At 34.0% G+C, this 20,359-nt stretch overlaps 2 protein-coding genes across 2 annotated transcripts; both read left to right on the top strand.

The window, feature by feature from the left end:
- Nucleotides 1-476: 476 nt before the first annotated feature.
- LOC109013224 (uncharacterized protein At4g37920-like) lies at nucleotides 477-4,183 on the top strand. Its single transcript, XM_018995234.2, has 6 exons — nucleotides 477-772; nucleotides 1,088-1,365; nucleotides 1,656-1,821; nucleotides 2,109-2,353; nucleotides 3,297-3,484; nucleotides 3,604-4,183. The coding sequence occupies exons 1-6, from the start codon at nucleotides 514-516 to the stop codon at nucleotides 3,782-3,784; spliced, it is 1,317 nt and encodes a 438-aa protein (XP_018850779.2). The 5' UTR covers nucleotides 477-513; the 3' UTR covers nucleotides 3,785-4,183.
- A 6,160-nt stretch (nucleotides 4,184-10,343) lies between these two features.
- On the top strand, nucleotides 10,344-18,277 carry LOC108995160 (glycine-rich domain-containing protein 1-like). The gene is made up of 9 exons (XM_018970655.2): nucleotides 10,344-10,423; nucleotides 11,221-11,393; nucleotides 11,824-11,941; nucleotides 12,071-12,325; nucleotides 13,695-14,150; nucleotides 14,765-15,303; nucleotides 15,986-16,184; nucleotides 17,177-17,332; nucleotides 17,426-18,277. Exons 2-9 carry the CDS (start codon nucleotides 11,236-11,238, stop codon nucleotides 18,032-18,034), a joined length of 2,490 nt encoding a protein of 829 aa, XP_018826200.1. The 5' UTR covers nucleotides 10,344-10,423; nucleotides 11,221-11,235; the 3' UTR covers nucleotides 18,035-18,277.
- The last annotated feature ends 2,082 nt before the right edge of the window (nucleotides 18,278-20,359 follow it).

The raw sequence follows: 20,359 nt of genomic DNA, 5'->3' as shown, positions 1-20,359 counted from the left end.
CCTTATTTTAACACACTATGAGGCGGATTTTCCTTTGACCAGATAAAGTAGAATGAGTTCGTTACTTGGTATCGATAGTTTGGACCAATAAGTGCAAATACACATTTTAATTATTTTGTCTTTATTTCAATCTCTTTTTATACATCTTTAAATATTTTAAAAAAAAACTAATTCATTAATAAAAAAACTAAAATTTTACGTTCGTTTGGTTTCTTAAATCCTCTCAATTCATCTCAACTCATCATTATAATTTTTTTAAATTTCAACATAAAATATAATAAACAATTCAATTTTTTCAAATCTTAAAATAATAATAATATTAAAAAATAATATTCTAACAATATTTTATCATCTCAACTCAACTCACTTCAACATCTAAAATATTTAAGCCAAAAAGAATTTAAGATGAAACGACGCCGGTTTGAATCATCTCCACACTCTTCAAAGTTCAGCCATGGCCTCTAATCTGTATAGAGTATTTGCTGTCCTAATTCCTCTGCAGGCAGAGCCGCTATGCGCCAAACCACGAGCAACTTCTTGGGTATGGAGCTCTCAACCTCCACAGCCAATCCCTCTTTCTTCTTCAACCACAGCAGCATCAGTTCCTTCCCTTTCAGCGAGTTCCTCTCACCTGGAACTCTTAAAATTCCCCCAGTATCCTCTGCGTCTCTTCTCCTACGCTCCAAACATAGCCTTATTTCCGGGGATAAAAGGAGAAGAATAAAAAGTCATACCTTCTTATCCCGGACTGCCCATTTCAACCCCGTGGTCAGTAAGTATCACTTTCTTTATTTCGGTTTTCTTTTTTTCCCTCACTTTCTTACCATTGTTTGATTTCTGAGAATCTTTCTCTTTCCTAATGAATTTTGTACTTTATTTGTCAATGTTTCCTCCTAAAACCTGTTACTTTCCTGATCATAAAAAGTGATGAATACAAGTTTATGATTGATTCCCAAGGTTTTGTAGCAATTAAAGAAAGGTTTAAGTATGCGTCTCTTCTTTTGGGGGCGGAGGGGAATGGGTTTTTCTTAGTTCTATCTGTACTTCGTTTTGTGGGTCTCTAAGAACGGAAAATTTTATGTTTCAGATGTTCAACTCAGTGACATAGCAGCAGCTCAAGTGGAAGAGCCAGTGGAGGTTGAGGTTGCAGAGGGTTACACCACAACTCAATTTTGTGATAAGATTATTGAAGTCTTTTTAAATGAAAAGCCCAAGGCAAAGGAATGGAGGAAGTATATGGTGTTCAGAGAGGAGTGGAAAAAGTATAGGGAAACCTTCTATAATCGGTGTCGTTCTCGTGCAGATGCAGAAATTGATCCTACTATGAAGCAGAAATTGATTTCACTGGGACGAAAAGTTAAGAAGGTCGAGCAATGCATGTATTTATACTTATGCTTTGTTTATTTGTGCTGTGTTTGGTTGCTGAAAAAGGCTACTTACTCAAAGTTAACCAAATAGTTATATCATGCTTATTGGAGTACATTTTTTGTTTTCTTGGCTCTCAGGCACTGAAATACTAATATTACAGACTCTGCTTATGTTAATTTTGCTTCCTTTCTCAACAACCAGACTGTGGGTTAACAATTAAATATATAGATACTTTTTTGGGTTGAGGTATTATTCCCGTTCTGTTTCATCTGGAGTGAGTATTGCAGATTGATGATGAAATGGAAGGACATAGCGAACTTCTTAAGGAGATCCAAGACAGTCCAACGGACACTAATGCAATTGTTTCACGGCGGCGTAAAGACTTAACAGGGGAATTTTTCAGCTACCTCACTCTAGTGTCAGAGACTTACGACAGTTTGGAGGATCGTGATGGTAACTTCTAAAGTTTGGATGAATTTATTGAAATAAGTGGTTAATCAACTTGATTGTATATTGCATGACTAGTGAGAAAGTCTCGACTGCTATTTAATAACTGAGGTCAATCAGAGTAGGATTTTTTTAATGTTTTATAGAAGCTGATAGAAAGTCCAGCCTAAATGGATTAGGATAACATGAGCTATAATTTACAGAAATCTTATTTATTATGGTTTAAAATAAATCTGCAGAGAAAGTTTTGCCTGACGTTTTTTTAGCTCATATTATTGCATTTTCTTGAGCAGTAATGGCACGACTGGGGGCTAGATGCTTGTCTGCTGTCAGTGCTTATGATAATACCCTGGAATATGTGGATACATTAGATGTTGCTCAGGCCAAATTTGATGATATCCTTGACTCTCCTTCAGTGGATGTGGCATGTGAGAAGATTAAAAGCCTTGCCAAAGCAAAGGAACTTGATTCCTCATTGATTCTGTTGATAAATAGTGCTTGGGCTTCGGCAAAGGAATCCACAACTATGACAAATGAGGTATGGATGGCAACGTTTTATTGAGGACATGACCCCTGCTCCCTTTCCAGCTAATTAATGCGTCATAAAATGTGCCCCCAAAAAAATAATGCATCACAAAAGCACAAGCAAAGCAAGGTGGATGAGACTTTTGTATGCATGGTTAACTAAAGTATATCATTCTGATTGCTCGGTATCTCGAAAATATACTCTCGAATTTTTGAAGTCTAATGTGACACATTTGTGGTGCTTTTTGTGGTACATTTCTGATTATTCTAAAGTAGGTTTCACTGCTTCTTATGAGTAATTGAGAATTTTATTGATAAAACAGAAGGCATGGCCCAGTATATAATGTAGGTTCTGTTGTTATGAGCACGGTTGGTCAAATGGATCAATACTCTAAAACAAAAAAGATAAAAAAAATTCACCTCTTCTGTAATAGATTGTATGGGATTGCACTTGATGCATGTGAGCAATAACATGCTGAACTTTATTCTTAGCTTGTTATTGAAGTAGTCCAATCTCTTCTTAGTTTCGTTTTCCAACAAAATTAGGTTTCTCATTTGAAAATGTTCATGCAGCATGGATCTAAACGATTGAAAACGATGAGTGGAATCATTTTAAAGTTTTTATAGGTTTCAGGATGAATAAAATTATCTGTTTTACCTCACCATTTATATGCAGACACAATGGAAACATTTCAACTTCGTAGCACTTGAAAACAAATCAACTTTTGCAGTTGGGTGACAGATAAGTTATGCATAATTATCAAGCATGCCACATGCCTTGACTTTGATCACTAGGGTTTAGTCTCACACGAAAATATGTAGATCCCATGGAACCTGACACTTTAAAGTCAAGTTTTGATTCATAATTGTTTCATTGCATTGTTTTTTGTGTGCCATTGTTTGCTCTAGATTTTTCTTTTTTGTATTCATTCTTAAGCTTAAACATGTAACCTCAGGTCAAAGATATAATGCATTGCTTATATAAGGCCGCAAAGAGCAGTCTTAGGAGCATTGCGCCAAAAGAAATAAAGCTGCTTAAGCATTTGCTGAACATCACAGATCCTGAAGAGCGGTTCTCGGCACTGGCAACAGCTTTCTGTCCTGGTGATGGACAGGAAGCCAAGGACCCTAATGCTTTATACACGTAATAAAGCTCCTGCTTATTTAAATTGCAGTAGCAGCCTTAAGTTAGCTTCTGAGAATCGGCTCCTTTATTTTGGGTTTCAGTCTAACATGTTTGGATTTTATATGATTGTTGAGCAGGACTCCCATGGAGCTGCACAAATGGATTAAAATCATGCTTGATGCGTACAATCTCAACACAGAAGATTCCGACATTAGGGAAGCCAAACAAATGGCTCAGCCTGTTATAAGGCTGTATTTGGAGCACAGCAGCACAGCTCAAGATTCTCTAAATCTAAAGTGCTGCTCATTTCATCTCTAGAAAAGCACTACCATCAGCTGCCAAGTTCATACTATGGACTAAACTGCAGTTTTATGATAAAGCTTAAGTTCTCAACGGTGAATTGCAGGAGTAAATGGCATCGCACATCTTTGTCTTCATTATTGACTCTCTTCTCCAATTTTGTGGGACTGGGGTAGCCAAGCTTCCGTTCTAGTTATATTTTTATTGGCGAGCAAGGATGGAGGTGGTGGGGAGGTCAAAAGGTTGTCATTCTTCTTGTCTTGACCATGGGGATTTGTACTCTGTATTTTGAAACGCTATAACATCATAAATCAAAGTTCATGACTTTTTGTTTCTAGGTAAAGAAATTATAACAGAATGAGGGGGGAAAAAACCTTTGATTTGATGCTTGGACAGCTCAATTTGGCATGCGAAGACCATCCCAAATATTTTCAACTACTTTTAGGTAGATTCACAAAATTCAATAATACAAGCATGATAGCCATACCTGTTTTTAATCTTGAGCTCTTCGGCAGGATCTTGCTTCTGATACTAGTGACAGGATGTTTCATGAGGCTTGCTTAAGGGTGAGAAGCTTTGATGTGCCATATGGTAAGATCCTGAATTGCATTTGCATGTATTCTAAATGCATAGACAATAACTTTTTCAAATTTCTATATAAAATATAATAAATAATTCAATTTTTTTAAATTTTAAAATAATAATAATATTAAAAAATAATATTTTAATAATATTTTATTTAATTTGTAACTTTCATCTCAATTCAATTCATCCCATCTCATCTCAACTTACTATCCAGATCTCACCTTAGTTTGATGCTCATTGAATAATTCACTTTTAAGGGACTTATTTTTATTTCATTTTGAGAGTATTGGCAATGGCATTGCCAAGTCTAGAATTTAGCTAGAATGTTATCTTTTGGCCATAACATTGCCAAGTCCACATTAGACTAGCTATCTTAAAGTCTAAATAATAATAAAATATTATATATTTTAATAATATTTGATTTGTTTTTAATATTTTACAAATACATTTCATATATTAATTAATAACTTTATTGAAAAATAAAATTATTATTTTTCAACTATTTTTTCCCTCAATCTAATTATTCAATAGATATATTTTGTCAACCATTCACCTAACAATTACATATACAAACATATCAACATTTCTTCTACCCAACATTTACATTTAGAATTGTGGTTGAAGCCAACAAACATTTACATTCGAAATAGCACTAATATACATAATACTCTGTTTCCATATTCTTCAGCATCACATTCTTCCATAATTTGAACAAGAGGGAGTTTCCCATGTTGAGGCCTGCATATTATTGTAAAATATCTCAACTTTTACTATACTTTTGATTGCTACAAATAACCCAGAATTACCTAGTGTAAAAATTTGGCTTGAACTTTGGGCTAAATCATTCTAGAGTTGAGCAAAGTTTGGTAATAGAAGAACTGGGACAACACATCTAGTTCATAACATCCATAGCATGCAGTTTTTTATTTTATTTTTTTAAGTCCATAACATCTAGTTTACAAATAGCCAAAACAGTCCACAAATGTACCCCCAAACACTCCACACTCCACCTTAATTTGAGACCGATTTGCAAGGTCCATCTTGTTCATCATTATGGTCTTCCTTGACGAAAATGTGTAGTCTCTCAATTGCTCATATTCTGATGATAATGGAATCTAGAGGCAACAACAGTAAACATCAAAATAATGTTGAACCTATTAATTGTTCTAGATCATCCAGTGCCCAACAAACTAGAGAAATGAAAATAAGTTGTTCAATATTCTATAGAGTCAACCAAGCTACTTCGATTTCAAGGCAACGAGAGTACTCTCCAAACCAATTAAAAAACTCGCTTTTGAATAAGCCAAATAAACAATTTTCACTTTTAAGCATGCAAGTTACTTGATCTACTAGTGAATGACCATATTAAATATGTCAAAGCAGAGGACAAGGGCCAAAACAGAATGCACAAAACCATCACAGCAGAGGACATCACACATGCACAGTAGAAATACACCACAACAGACACAATATAAGCACAACAAAGAAATAGGGAATCTTCTACCTCCATGTAAATCCATACGAGAATGTTGAGAAAATCAAGTGAATGAAAATATTATTTTCTCTCCTGGGTATTTGAATAGAATATTTGTAGGCATTGTATATTTAATATTTATGTGTCTTAGAATACAATGACTATTTGAACAGGATATTGGTAAATGTTTTTTTTTGTTCATGTCATTTTTAGACCTTTTTTTAAAGATGTTAATAAATAGAAAATCTACTTTAAGAAGCTATTACTGAAAGCACTAGGCTCAATATAACCTCTTTGAATAGAAATCTCAATCCAAATTCAATTCTCATAGAATAAATTGATAAATAAATAGATAATCCAAGTTACTAACTCAATGAACTCTTCAACTAAACCAAATATGCATAATCTAGATCTTTAACATGAAACTTACGTGCATCAACAAGTAGATATTTGGGAAAATGTAGACTGTATTGTATGCCTTGTACAGGACAGAGACGTGCATGGTTTTCGATCCGTTGTTCAACTTTTTCAAGAAAACGGAAAACAAAACAATAAAAGAAAACCCAACTCAATAAAAGAATAAATTTCACATTGTATGAGAGTGTAAATCGAAACCCATGTAAGAAATCCATGTAAATCGAAACCCAAATTGGAAATTAGTTTGTAAGAAATACCCAAATGGTGATTTTGTTGTGACAGATTTGGGGAGGAAATGCGTGGATCTCTTGTGGGTTGGAAGACGACGGCGTGGACGATTTGTGGGCTGGAAGATGACGGCGTGGATGATCGACAGAGAGAAGAGGGCGTGAACAATCGAAGAAGACGCATGTCTCTATGTTTCGCACGTTTCGGGATGAAGAAAAAGAAAAATGAGGGAAATGAAATGAAATGAAGAAAGAGAAAGAATGAGGGAAAGAGAGGACAGATGAAATTATAAAATATACATTTCAATAGTGAACAGTACCTCGCCAGATATGGAGAGGAGCTAAGATATACTGTAGTAGATATGTCAAACTTGAGAAGTTTAACTAGGCCAATATAGATGTGTTTTCTCCAATTTGCTTTTAATTTAGACTTGCATTGGCAATGACAATGCTCTGACTTATTGTATCTTACTTATTTTCAAACTTTGACACAAAAATAATTAGTAAAAACGGATTTTCAGGCCTTTTCGAGAAACTCCATAGGTTCTTTATTTTTATCATTTTACTTCTGGATTTACAAAATTTATCAATTAATTTATTTTCCATATTTAAACTAACAACTAACACAACCCTGCCAAGTGGCACTCAATAGAAGGTGCAACACGTGTTAAGATGATAATAAAATTACCTTCGTGAGAGCCCCAATTGCTTATAAGTGACAAATGTAAGTGATATATAGGATTCTATATTGATTGAGAATGAAAAATTTTTACTCTTTATAACAATTTTAATGAAACTCTTTTTATATAATTTACTAGTTTTTTTAGAGTATAGATCTAGATGTGGCTTGCTCCTTCTATTGAGGTGTTACAAAATTATGATACCCTATTGTGATAAATAATAAATGTAAGTGGTGTATGAGATCTTATTTGAAAAAGAGAAGTTCTTACTCTTTATAATATTTCAATGAGACTCCAATTTGACTAGTCTTTTTGGAGTACAGGTCATATGCCTTTGACATTCCATTTGATTTTTTTATTTGATTTTTGTTGAGGTGGCATTTTTATTTAAATTAGTTTTAAAACATTTTTTTTTCTAATCAATAGTTTTAAAACATTTAAATTAGTTTTAAAACTTTAACTTCCATTTTTTAAATTTATTTTTTTGTCGAGGTGGCATTCTTTTTTATTTATTTATTATATATTTATTTTTTTTGTGTTTTTATTGTTTTGGAGCTCCAGCATGGAAGCACCTCTATTATTGTCCTTTAATTAATAAGTTTTGGCTATTTCTCGAACCATTTTAACTTTAAGGCTCAGTTTGAATATAAAAGTTCACTCAATTCATCTCATCTAATTATCATAAAATTTTTAAATTCACATACAAAATATAATAAACAATTCAACCTTTTCGAATCTAAAAATAATAATAATATTATTAAAAAATAATATTATAATAATATTTTATTCAACTTTCAACTTTCATCTCAACTCATTATATCTCAACTCACTATCCAAACTTCCCATTGGAGCTCCAACATGGAATCACATTTATTTTATTTAGGGGTGTAACCGGTCTGGTTTGGTCTAACTTTGGACAAATTTTGGGACAAAACCAATATACACTGTTTTTGTATTTTCAAGAACTGATACCTCACCGGTTACCTTCCTAAACCGGTACTTCCGATTTTACCCATTTTAGTCTGGTTCGGTCTGATTTTCCAATTTTTAATATATATTAAATCTCTTATACTTATATATATATTAATATATATAAATATTAGTAATACACTAATACTATTAGTATATGGTAATACTATTAGTATAGTACTATTACTATATGTTAGTGATAATATAGTAATTAATATACTAATGTATATTAGTATTATTAATATATTTATCAAAAGGAATATGTTGAAAATTTATTAAGCCATAAAATGTAATTAATATATATTTTATATTTAAAACATATAATCAAATAAATGTTCATGTTTAAAATTAAAATTTTATATTATAAATTATAACATAACATTATTTCATATATAATTATAATTTATAAAAATTATATATAATATAAAAATATTAAAAATTAATTAAAAATATATAAATATGCGAACCGGTGTGGTCCGATCTGATCCTAGAAAATATAAAACTGAGATCGAACCAGTTATGACGGGTTTTTAAAATGGAAGAACAGGTCCCAGACCGAACCAACTGGTTCGGGCCGGTTTTTCGATTCTCCAGTTTATTTTTGCAGCCCTAATTTTAATAATGTCCTCTAACTAATGAGGCTTGAGTTTTTTTTTCGAACTGTTTCGAAACATCTATTTTTTATTTTCTTTTGAATTAATTCATTCATATAGAGGAGAGAATAACTTGGCTGATGTTTTAACAAATTAATTTAAGAGCTGCTGATATAGATGTTTCTTTTCACTCAATTTTTAATTTTCCAAAACATTTATATAATATATATATATATATATATATATGTCTTGAATAAAGTAGGACTCATGAATACTTTAGTATTTGAACCTAATTTCTGAAATTGAAATGGTTAGATTTGAATTATCTGAGTAAAAATTAAATTAATAATCATAATAAAATAAAATCGTGGATTTGGCACGAGGGGTTGTACTGCTGCGGCCATGAGTACGATACATATCATTTGTACTACCACCTATCATGTTTGGTGCATAGGAAAACGACAAGAACAAAGTAACGTGTCTGTGAGTTTGTGTCATTATGTGTAAGGGGCTTTTGGGTCCATCCATCTTTGCCAGTCCTTTTTACTCTTCTAGAAATGATATTAAATAGGTGAATTTTATATAAATCTTTAAAAAAAAAAAAAAGACCTCACCGAAAAGAAGTATAAAAAAAATTATTTTTTATTAATGAGATCTATTTTTTTATAAAAAATTTATAAGACCCTATTTAAAACTTATATCTAACGTTACTGTATTTATCTACCATTAGATTGTGTACTTTTATATCTTCATCGGTGATGCTTCCGAATTGCTTCTTTGGAAACAGAGAGGAAAAGGAAATAATCAAATTGTATGAATGGGGAAATTTCTAGGAAATAGAACATTCAACAAGGTTGTTTCATCTATATTATTCAAACAAATCAAATTGACTTTTTCTTCTCTAATCTAAAATAAGAGTAATGCTATATATAATTATAGAGTACGTAAGAGTCGTGCAGTCGTTGATAACGCTTGCACACTCACAATTTACAAACATCACTCTTTTTTAAAATAATTACACAGTATTTACGTACTTCATGACTGTACGTAGCATAACTCTCTAAAATAATTGAAAAAGTAAATGGGATTTAGCATCAAATATTATAAGGGCACCCTCTCATTATGAATTATTATCATATCGTACTCTCCAAGTATTAAAAACTAATGAATGATACTCTTGACTTATTCTGGAAATTAAGATCATCGATGAAAAATATTACATAATATAATATTAATGGTCGGATCTTAAGTGAGTGTGCAAGTTACAACTTTGTTATAATTTGTGGCACAAAATCTCAAAACACTAATTAATGATTAATGATATTGTTCAAGCATATGGTCTAAATAATACTCTCGATGTATTTTACGCGTGTTACACACGACATTATTCCGAACTGGATCGAAGCAATTAAAAAAAATTAATGTTAGATGATAATATTGATTTATTTAAATTATCTTTTATGGATGACATTTATTGGGTGTAAGACTAAGGATACCATTTAATTAATCACGGTGTTTTTGTATAGGCATGGTCATTTAACACCTAATAGTCTAATACCATTGAATTAGTGTCCTGGCTGGTAATTTATTGGTTCCTGTGAGGATAATCTGGTCAATTTAAACATTTGTAATGAACCACTACAAGTATCCGAGCCGAAGATTCAATTTTGATTCAACGTAACAAAAAACAGAGTGCGCGAAGCAAAGCAGAGGTGTTGATGTTTCTTAATTTTTTGGTTTAATTTCGAATATGTTCTTTGATAATTACTCTGAATATTTGTGTTCTTTCTTTTGTGAATTCAATTGGTGTTAGCTTGTGTCGAAGGGGTTGGAGATGTAGCTCTATTTGTTTGCTTAGAAGATTTGACCAAAGAAACGAGTATAAGCCTTATATGTTGGGATTTTCGTTGTTTTCAATCCTCATGAAAGAAGAAAAACAATATACTAGGATGATATTATAGATCTACTTGGCTTTGTTGAGTTGTAATTTCGTTTCCATTTGGAATTTGTGTTTTTCTTTCATTTTCTTCCATTTTCTTGGCGACCAAACAGTTGGTAGATCGTATAACTCCTTAGAAGTAAATTATGATACTTTCATATCTGTTGCGATATTTTGACATCTAGATTAGACTTAACTTCTAGATCAGTACAAGTCCAATTGAATTCTATTGTTTTTATGCTATTTCTAAGTATCAATTCTGGACCTCTCTTTGTTTTCATTTCTATGATTAGTACTTGTTCTTCTAGTTGTTAAAGATTGCCCAAATTTTAGATATATATATATATATATATATTTTACTATCATTGAATATGTATTGGAACTAAACTACGGCTAATAATTGGATTGATATATTTTACGCAGTTATAGATATGGGAGGTAGTTTTGAATGGGATACTTGATTCTTATTCCCATATGGACTAACTATTGCTAGTCTGCTAGTGGTATTGATTCTTGTGAATTGTAAGCTTTTATAATATCATGTGGTTGCTGATAGGTGGTATTTCTTAGGTTTGAATTGATAGGATGGAAGTGGAACAAGAGTTTGAGTGGAATGAAGCGCAAAAGATTGAGATAAATGTGGACCTCATGGCTGCAGCCAAACGGCACCTTCAGTTCCTTGCCGCTGTTGATAGGAATCGTTACCTCTATGATGGCCCTGCCCTTGAGAGGGCCATCTATAGGTAAAGCACCTGACAGACAATTTATGCCTTTTGTTGCTTGGTTTCAACTTAACCAAAATTTCAGTTTCTGCGGTTTTCTCTATTGGAGCTGTAATGGCTTAAATCTTTCGATTTTGGGCTTTCTACTGTTATTACTATATCTGAACATTTTTAAGATTTGACTTGTTTTTACATAATTTTTCGACATGAAAGGAGGTCTATTTTATGAGTTTTAGCATATAAAGGATTGTGAATTTCTCCTATTCCAAGGTTATTTAATACACCTATCTAATTAAAGGAGAAGTTGGTTTTAATCCATGAACCATAATATTTCTTGGGAACTGTGATACTATGCATTTATGCTCAGTAATGACTCCCTCTAATTCATGCATTTAGATTTTCTCTATATAACCCAAATTGAAGTTTTGAATTATGAATATGCTAATTTCAGGTATAATGCTTGTTGGCTTCCCTTGCTTGCCAAACATTCTGCATCCCAGATTCCTGAAGGGCCTTTGGTTGTTCCTCTTGAATGTGAATGGGTTTGGCATTGTCACAGGCTTAATCCAGTACGCTTCTGGACTAAAAACATATAAATATAACTATAATTTCCCCTATACATTCAAATTCTCCTTGCTCAATCTAAGTTGGATTGCTAAGCTCTTGTTTGCTTTTGTTTTTCTGGTTTTGTTATTCAGGTACAATACAAATCTGACTGTGAGGCACTTTTTGGAAGAGTCCTTGACAACTCTAATGTCTTGTCTTCTGTTCAAGGCACTTGTCAAAGGCATACTGAAGAGATCTGGAATAGACTGTTTCCTGAAGAGCCCTATAACTTCAACCTAACCAGAGCATTCTCGGAAAATGTCTCTGAGAAGCTTTCCGGCAGTGAAAAGTACACTAAATATGATCTGGTTTCAGCAGTTAAAAGACAGAGTCCTTTCTTTTACCAGGTAATTGAGATGATGAACAATTACTTTTGGATAGGGCTGGGGCACTCCGACGCCGACTTTTTCGGAGGTCAAATTCGACCTCTGACTCCGACTCCGACTTGTTGGAGCAGAGTCAGATGTGAGCTTTTTTATTGGGCTTTTTTTCTTAGCCTATTTGAAATTTCAATTTGACAATCTTAGACTCTCACTAATCAGATTTGGGCTTCCAGATTTCAGTTTTTTTTTTAAAAATATTTTTTCAATTTCAATTTTATTAAAACATACCCAAAATTGAAAAAATAAATCATTGTACAAATTAATGTTATTATACATTAGTATTATATGTTACATATGTTAATGTTTATACATTAGTATCACATGTTATTATAAATTTATATATTTGTGTTTATACATAATACATTAGTATTAAATGTTATTATACATTAGTGTTACATGATAGTAATAGTTAATAGTATGTTGTTCACATATACTAAACTATTATTAGTGAATTTAGTCTATTTATATTATAGTATAAGCATATTATTTTATATACTTATCAAAAAAATAATAAGCGTATTATTTTATAATAATTTGCTCATACAAGTATATTATTGAATTTAATTAACTATATAAGTTATAGTTATATAAAATATATATGATTAATATATAATACATATATTTTTATAAAATATGTACAATATCGGAGTCGAAGTCGGTACATCGCCAGCTCCGACTACGACTTTTTTGGTTAAAAAAACTTCGACTCCAAGCCGAGCAGAGCTGAAGCAGAGTCCGTGCGGAGTAGGAGTCGGAGGCGGAGTCGGATTTTCGGATTTTTGCTCAACCCTACTTATGGAAGCATAGCCTATAAATTGGGGCAAATTTCTTAAAATGAAGTCCAACTTATAAATGCTTTCAATTTCTGATCAAAAGATAAAAATGATAAATTTACCATGCTACTACAATTGTATTGGCATCATCAGTTTATGACAGGATGATATGATGCCTTGATATTGAAGTAGTATTGAAGTAAGTGGTTAAATAGTTCCATAATGTGGGTGTTAGAAGGAACATTCATTTTTAAGACCTCAAATCCGGACATTCTCTCAAATAATTGGTTTTTGAGGCTTGTGAAGAGTAGATACTATTGGTGATGAAAGTCAAGCTCATGAATTTTGTTTAGTGATTAGTTATTTATAGATAATGAAAGTGCTGGTACTGATCTAAGTTAAATGTTCAGCAGCACTTGTATTTTTTGGGCCATCAACTTTGCTTGTGATTAAAAGTCAAATTTTAACCATTGCTTCAAAGATGCATGGGCGAAGTCACAGATACATCACACAATGTAACGGTGGTTTTTCAAAATTCTCAGTTGTTTCTTTCTTGACAGGTATCCAGACCTCATATGAACAATGATCTCTTTCTTGAAGGAGCCGTTGCTAGATATAAAGGATTTTTGCATCTAATTAAGAGAAACAAGGAGAAGTCCATAAGACGTTTTTGTGTTCCTACATACGACATTGACCTTATCTGGCATACTCACCAGCTGCACCCTGTTTCATATAGTAAAGATCTCAATGAAGTGCTTGGAAAGGTATTGGAGCATGACGATATGGACTCGGACAGAACTAAAGGGAAGAAGCTGGATACTGGATTTTCTGGAACTACCAAACAGTGGGAAGAGACATTTGGTAGAAGGTATTGGAGAGCAGGAGCAATGTATAGGGGCAGTGCCCCATCTCCAGTCACAACCACTCCTTGCTTATCTTACATGATTGGCAAGGAGGTAGATGCATCTAATGAGTTTCAGAAAATAATTCAGCTTCCACAGCGGAAGGTTGTGGAGGTAGTCTCCAATCACCTCTTTCATGCCATCTCCCAGATGCAGTATTCTTTTATTATCAATAAGTTGCATGTCATTGAATCTCTCTGTCTCCTTCTTTATTGGAGGTTTAACATGTTACAGAACAGAACTTCTAACTCAAGCCATATTGGGGCCATGAAGTGTCTAAAGTAGAGCTTTTTAGGATTATGAAAATAAAATATTAAAACAAAGAACTTTGGCTGTTTGCAGCAGCCTGACCCTGTGATTGCATAATGCGAATCTGTTTTTTTTATATGATTTGTTTTCTGTTTAAGTTTTTGTTGCTACGGAGAGGATTATTTTTTTTAAGATAATTATGTTTAACAACTCAATAAATTACCCAACAAAAATTGTTACTAGTACTGTAAATAACATTATGATTGTGTTTTTCAAAACAGCTCTGTTTGCACCACTTTGTTGCTGTCCCTTTTTCAATACTATGATCCAGTGCGCATAATGTACTGCTGTAGCCTCTCTTTCTACGTGATGAATCTTCATGAATTAAGGAGTTGCATATGCGGCATAAGCCACACTAGTATTGAAGCAGCTCTCATTTTCCTGAGTTATTCAATTTTTATTCCTAAATCCTTTTTCAGGTCCTTTTGGAGATTGTTGGAGTCAGGAACTTACCAGAAGGGCACAAAGGAAGTCTATGTGTCTCATTTTGCAAGAGACAACCTGATGCAATCTTTAATGCTTCATGGAACCTGAGTATTTTGTCTGAGTCTGGAAAGAAGCAGGTTGCTGCTTTTGAATGTGAACCAACAGGAGAGCTGCTGTTTGAACTCATATCCCATTCAACTTCCAACTTACCAATAAAAAGGGCTCCAAAAGTATTGGGTTCTACTTCACTCTCTCTGCAAGACTTTCTGGCCCCCGTCTCCGAACTTTCAGTTGAAAAATGGTTGGAGTTGTTGCCAAGTTCTAGAACTGTAATCTCAAAACCAATAAGCCTTCGAGTTGCTGTTTCTTTCACCATTCCATCTCCAGCGCCACGTTTGCTTCACATAATTTTCTCTCGACCATTTTTAAAAAGTTCTTGTTTGTTCCCCTACCCTGGAATGTTTCGTCATACCAAGAGCTTGGCGCATGTCATTGATGAAACCGGTGTAGAGGTCCTCAGCCTCCAACTGAGGTACATTTATGTACACAATTACCTATAGATAATTGGTTAAAACTACCTTCCAATTCTTCATATGTGGTCTGATAATATATGCTTGTATTTGCATTAGCATGTAGAAGGACAGCAAACGTTTGCATGACTTTGCAGATGATAATTTATGAGCTACATTGTTAATATAGGGATATTAGTGTTGTGAGGTAGGTTGAATCTATGCCTCTCACTTATAATTGCAAAGGAAAGCTTGAATGGGTGATTTGATTGCTCTTTGGCTTCTTAAGAATAAATATTAAGCAAGCACACATGCAGATACTTTGAAACACATATTGATGGAGACATTATATATTAAATTTTAAGTTCATGTGGATGGAGGTTGAGGGTAGAGTGTATCAATTCTTTTCTTTTTTTTAAAGGAAACAAGTCATCTAAGTCAATTTACTCAAAACAAAGTTGTACATATTCTAGTCTAACTAATTTATTGTGCGTACATCATTTTATTTGCTATAATAATTTACTTATCCTTCCAAGTTGAGGGGATTCATAACTTGAAACCACGTTGGCTGTACAATTCCTAATTATTGCTAAAATATTTTTAAATAGAAAATGCGTTGAGATGATGATTCACTCGTGGTTTTAGATGCTATAAATTATTCCAAAGCTATGAATTGTGATCTTGCTGGTTTGTATTGTGCTTCAGGGACTCAAGCCAGGACAAGGCAGGTGAAAATTGCATTCCCAGGAAAGAGGTAATTGGTGTTATGGCTTCTGGTGAAACACGCACTCTTGCTGAGTTTGTCGGCACTGGGTGGTCTTTGATGGATTCTCACTGGTCCCTTCAGTTTCAAAAGAAATCCAGTGATGATGGCCATATATTTGAGCTCACTGGCAGTAGGACGGTATGCATCAGTTCCGATTCCTTAAAACCTCATCATCTAGATAGATCTTTTAGGTTTTTGCACGAATGTACTACATTTTAGTAAAATGGCTTTTCAAATTGCTAGAACATCTTGAATGATATTGCCTTAACATGCAGATAATGTGTACAGGATTATCAATTCTTTCTTAGTTTTTATATGTCGAACTGCCAAACAGAGCAGATTTGGCAATGGACTAGTGATTGCTTAACCTGCTAGCCTACACCCTGTAGAGGACTAGCAGGACGGTGCCAGAAACTCAACATTTGTAAATTTATTGTGTAAATTAGGGTGATATTAAATGGGGAATTTGTTTTCTTGAACTTGCACAAGGTTTGCATGCATGCATATCTGTCTCGTTCTTTAGTGTAAGAAAAGAGAAATGTTTTAGCCACAAAGAGATCTTACAAAAGCAAACACAAAGTCGACGTGGCTTGATGTGATACATTAGATTGTAAAGCTTCTTTTATTATAAAGTAGATCTAACGTATCATATGAAGTCATGTCAGTTTGTGGGTTTACTTTTATGGGATTGCTTTGTGGATGTAGCACTTCTAGTAAGAAATTGTCCTTATCCATCGCATTTTCTAAACTTATGGCTCAAAATCTTAATGGCAATACATTTTTTTAGTTAGATGTATATGCTTATGCTGTATCTTTTTTTTTTTAAAGAGGACGGTACCCAAGTTTATTGATAGCCCTCACTTGTGGCGGAGGAAAACCGTGGTTACAGGCAGACACCTGGGGGTTACAGATAAATCATAAAGGACCAAAACCCAGTCATCTAAAAAACATGCTTATACTGTATTATAACACTTCTAGTTTCAGTAGCATTATGCATAGCATTTATCATGTGATAGATATTATTGCCTGATGCCCCAAAGGGTAGGACTTGAAGTGCTTCCTCTGGGTTTAAGGTGATTAGTTGAAGGGACTGGCTTATTTTATCTTCTGTATTTATTTTCTTGCTACAGATTAAATTTTTCCCTGGAAGAAAGCTGGCGTATGAACCCAAATATTGTGAGAAGCATAGAAGTGAACATAACTTTGTGACAGCAGTTGAATTCTCTACGGAAGACCCCTATGGCAAAGCGGTAGCATTGTTCAACTTGAAATCTGGGATTTTCAAGGTAAGATGGTGACGACAGTCAAGTTTGTTGATAAAAAGTGACTGATATAGGGGCTTTTATTTATTTATTTTGTTTCTTTACTAAATTGAATAGGTGGTGGAAGAATGGATGGTAGTGCCCGGAATTACAGCCACATTTATACTTACTGATATTTTTAAGAAGGGAGGATACGATGGATTTGGAGTGAATTGCGAAGACATGGGAACCGATAGTCCAACTGAAATTATCAAGGGATTTGTTGAGGAAGGCAAGAGCGCCAACCTGACCACTTCCATAGCAAGTGAAGTAGAGTTGAATGAGGACATCGCTAAAGGAAATGGTGCAATAGGAGAAAATGGCAGTTTGTCTAGTGGAGGTTGTGGTGGAGCGTGTGGTAGTGGCTGTGGAAATGCCTTAAAGAGCGGTGGCTGTGGCGGATGTGGCACCGGCTGTGGTGGTGGATGTGGTGGTGGTGGATGTGGAAACATGGTTAAGAGTGGAGGGTGCGGTGGGTGTGGCAGTACTGGTTGTGGCGGTGGCTGTGGAAACATGGTGAAGAGCAGTGGGTGTGGTGGCTGTGGCAGCAGTGGTTGCGGCGGTTGTGGTGGTGGCTGCGGGGGGTGTGGTGCCAAATCTGCATATGAAAATAAACCCGGTAACTCCTGTGCCGATGAACATTCAGAGGCAACAAAGGTCTTTATCAGTGAGGCTTTAGCCGTCTGAAGTTTGTGTGCATCATAGAAGATCAGCAAGAGTCCAAGCTAAATAAAGTTGCCATCAAGGTCAAGGTATCACAATTTATGTACAGTATCTGTTGCAATAAGTACAGCTATCTTATGTGGATGTGTTCTTAATAATGAATCTCTCTTGTACTACGTGGAGTATTAACTCTGATGATATTGATGTGATGTGAATCATCTGATCTGCTATCCGTTTAATGTATACTCTTTTTTTGCCTATTCCCAATTTAGGCCTTCACCCTTTTTATTAACTTAGTTATCCTTCTTGATTAACCAAACTAATTATTTAACAAATCAATTATCTTTTGTATTTATTTTAGTCAGATTGGAGGCAGCTGGGCCTGGAAACATAACTAAAGGGTAATTATGTATTTATTGCTATTGTGTAAATGCACCATTGAAATAGAGATATTAAGTCGGAATGTCTCTTCCGATATCTAAAAATTACGTCTATGCTTTAGAAGTAGGCATGTTTCGGATCAAATTGGACTTGTTGTAAACACCAAGGGAAAGGGTACTATTAAGATTGTTAGAATATAAATTAAGTGATTTAATAAAGATAAAAGCTAAAAGTTGAAAAGATGGTTTTTTTCTTCATCAATTACTAATCATTGAGGAACTACAAAGAAAGATCATGAGAAATGTGGGTGATTGATTACATTGGGTGAAGGATTAGGATCATCACAAGTCCTATTGTGAAACACTTCTCGCAACTAATGAACTAGTTCCAACAAGATCTGAACCCAAGCTAAACCCTGTAAAAATTGTTGGGTCCCCCCACCCACAGGTGGGACACCTACTAGATCTTCCCATATGAAACCAGAATCTAAAGTCTCGTAAAAGGTCTAATTAAACAAAGAAATATAGGAACCCCAACTTGGTCAGTCACATCAACAACCAAACGTTAATAATCCTCCATTTAATAAGATATTTGGCCTTTTGGCTAAGATTATTGTACAATGACAACATGAGACAATGGAGCTTAACGAGGAACTGCCTGCCTTCTTTAATCTTTCTGTTTGAACCCAAACAAAATTTGCAGAGGTCGAGACACTGCCCAAAGTTCATACTTTCTTCAAACCAAATCATTTTTAGATGCGTTCTTCTCAAGGAGAGTCTAGACAGTCATTAAAACACCACAAATACCCAAGCTTTATTAAGGCTTGCCCATGCATCCATCCATCTTCTTCTCATCAAAACACAAAATAAGTAACATGTAATGTTCTTTCAATTAAAGTGGATCTTCATGTGGTCAAGTAAGCCTAGTCTTAAATAGTTCATCATGACCATATTAATCTTGATCTGAATTACATACAATTGGTTACTCACCAATGAGTTAGTATCCAGATACAGTGTATTCTGATTCTACCATTCAATTTGCTTGAGGTCCATGGATCACAGGGCACTAAAGAAACTTTAACACTACAAAATTCATTACAATACCGTGTCAACTTTTTTCTTCCTTTTTGGCTTCCCTCTACTTTCCTATTTTTCTTCCTTCCCCTCCTATTGGACCTATTCTTATTGTGTCTAATGAAGATAGCCAAGGTATTAAAAGTTGAGACAGTTAAACATGAGGTAAGGTCTAAGGGCTTGTTTGGATTCGCAAGTCATCTCAGCTCATCTCAACTCATCTCACTACTATTCAGCAACTTTAACTCACAAATCTCACTACTATTCACAACTCATCTCATTACTATTCACAATCTATCTCAACTCATCTCAACTCATCTCAAGTCATCTTCGAATCCAAACATCTCCTTAATCATTTACCACTTCCTGGTTTGAAGGAAATTTCAACAGGTATCAGTAATAAACAATCCAGACATCAATTCATGCAGAGTATAAGAGCAAGGAAATCCAATGAAACAAACTATACTGGTGTGTGATTGCTGATAAATATTGGAGATCTGAAACTATTGTCGTTGTAATCAGGAAATTTTTTGACAAATTGCTCTTTTTTCCCCTTCACTTCAAAGTGAAGTCCACGTGCACTTCTTGAGGTGAAATTTAGGATTAGTTTGGGTAGTGGAGTCACTACTATTCATTATTTTATTATTACTTTTTTCTTACTTTTTACTATTATTCAATATTCTTTCATTATTTTTTCACTACTATTAACAGAATATCTGAGATCACCTTATTATCCAAACACAACCTTAGACAATGCATTTTTCATCTGAATTTCTTTTCACCATTTCAGATTTTATATAAATAGACGGATTTTTACTTCTGCAATGAAATTCATCTGTAGTATCTGCTTCCTTTAAATTTGACCTTCATTCGGCAAGCAACTCTTCACAAGTTC

Source organism: Juglans regia, chromosome 11 (genome assembly GCF_001411555.2).
Source record: "Juglans regia cultivar Chandler chromosome 11, Walnut 2.0, whole genome shotgun sequence".
Lineage (NCBI taxonomy): Eukaryota > Viridiplantae > Streptophyta > Magnoliopsida > Fagales > Juglandaceae > Juglans > Juglans regia.
Note: the sequence above shows the minus strand (reverse complement) of the source record. Positions and strands in the feature narration are given on the sequence as shown.

Coding starts and splice junctions, on each gene's coding strand:
- LOC109013224 (XM_018995234.2), top strand. CDS start 514: ATGCGCCAAACCACGAGCAACTTCTTGGGTATGGAGCTCTCAACCTCC. Junction 2,354..3,296: donor CCACAACTATGACAAATGAG/GTATGGATGGCA, acceptor ATGTAACCTCAG/GTCAAAGATATAATGCATTG. Junction 3,485..3,603: donor GACCCTAATGCTTTATACAC/GTAATAAAGCTC, acceptor ATTGTTGAGCAG/GACTCCCATGGAGCTGCACA.
- LOC108995160 (XM_018970655.2), top strand. CDS start 11,236: ATGGAAGTGGAACAAGAGTTTGAGTGGAATGAAGCGCAAAAGATTGAG. Junction 11,394..11,823: donor CTTGAGAGGGCCATCTATAG/GTAAAGCACCTG, acceptor TGCTAATTTCAG/GTATAATGCTTGTTGGCTTC. Junction 11,942..12,070: donor ATTGTCACAGGCTTAATCCA/GTACGCTTCTGG, acceptor TTTGTTATTCAG/GTACAATACAAATCTGACTG.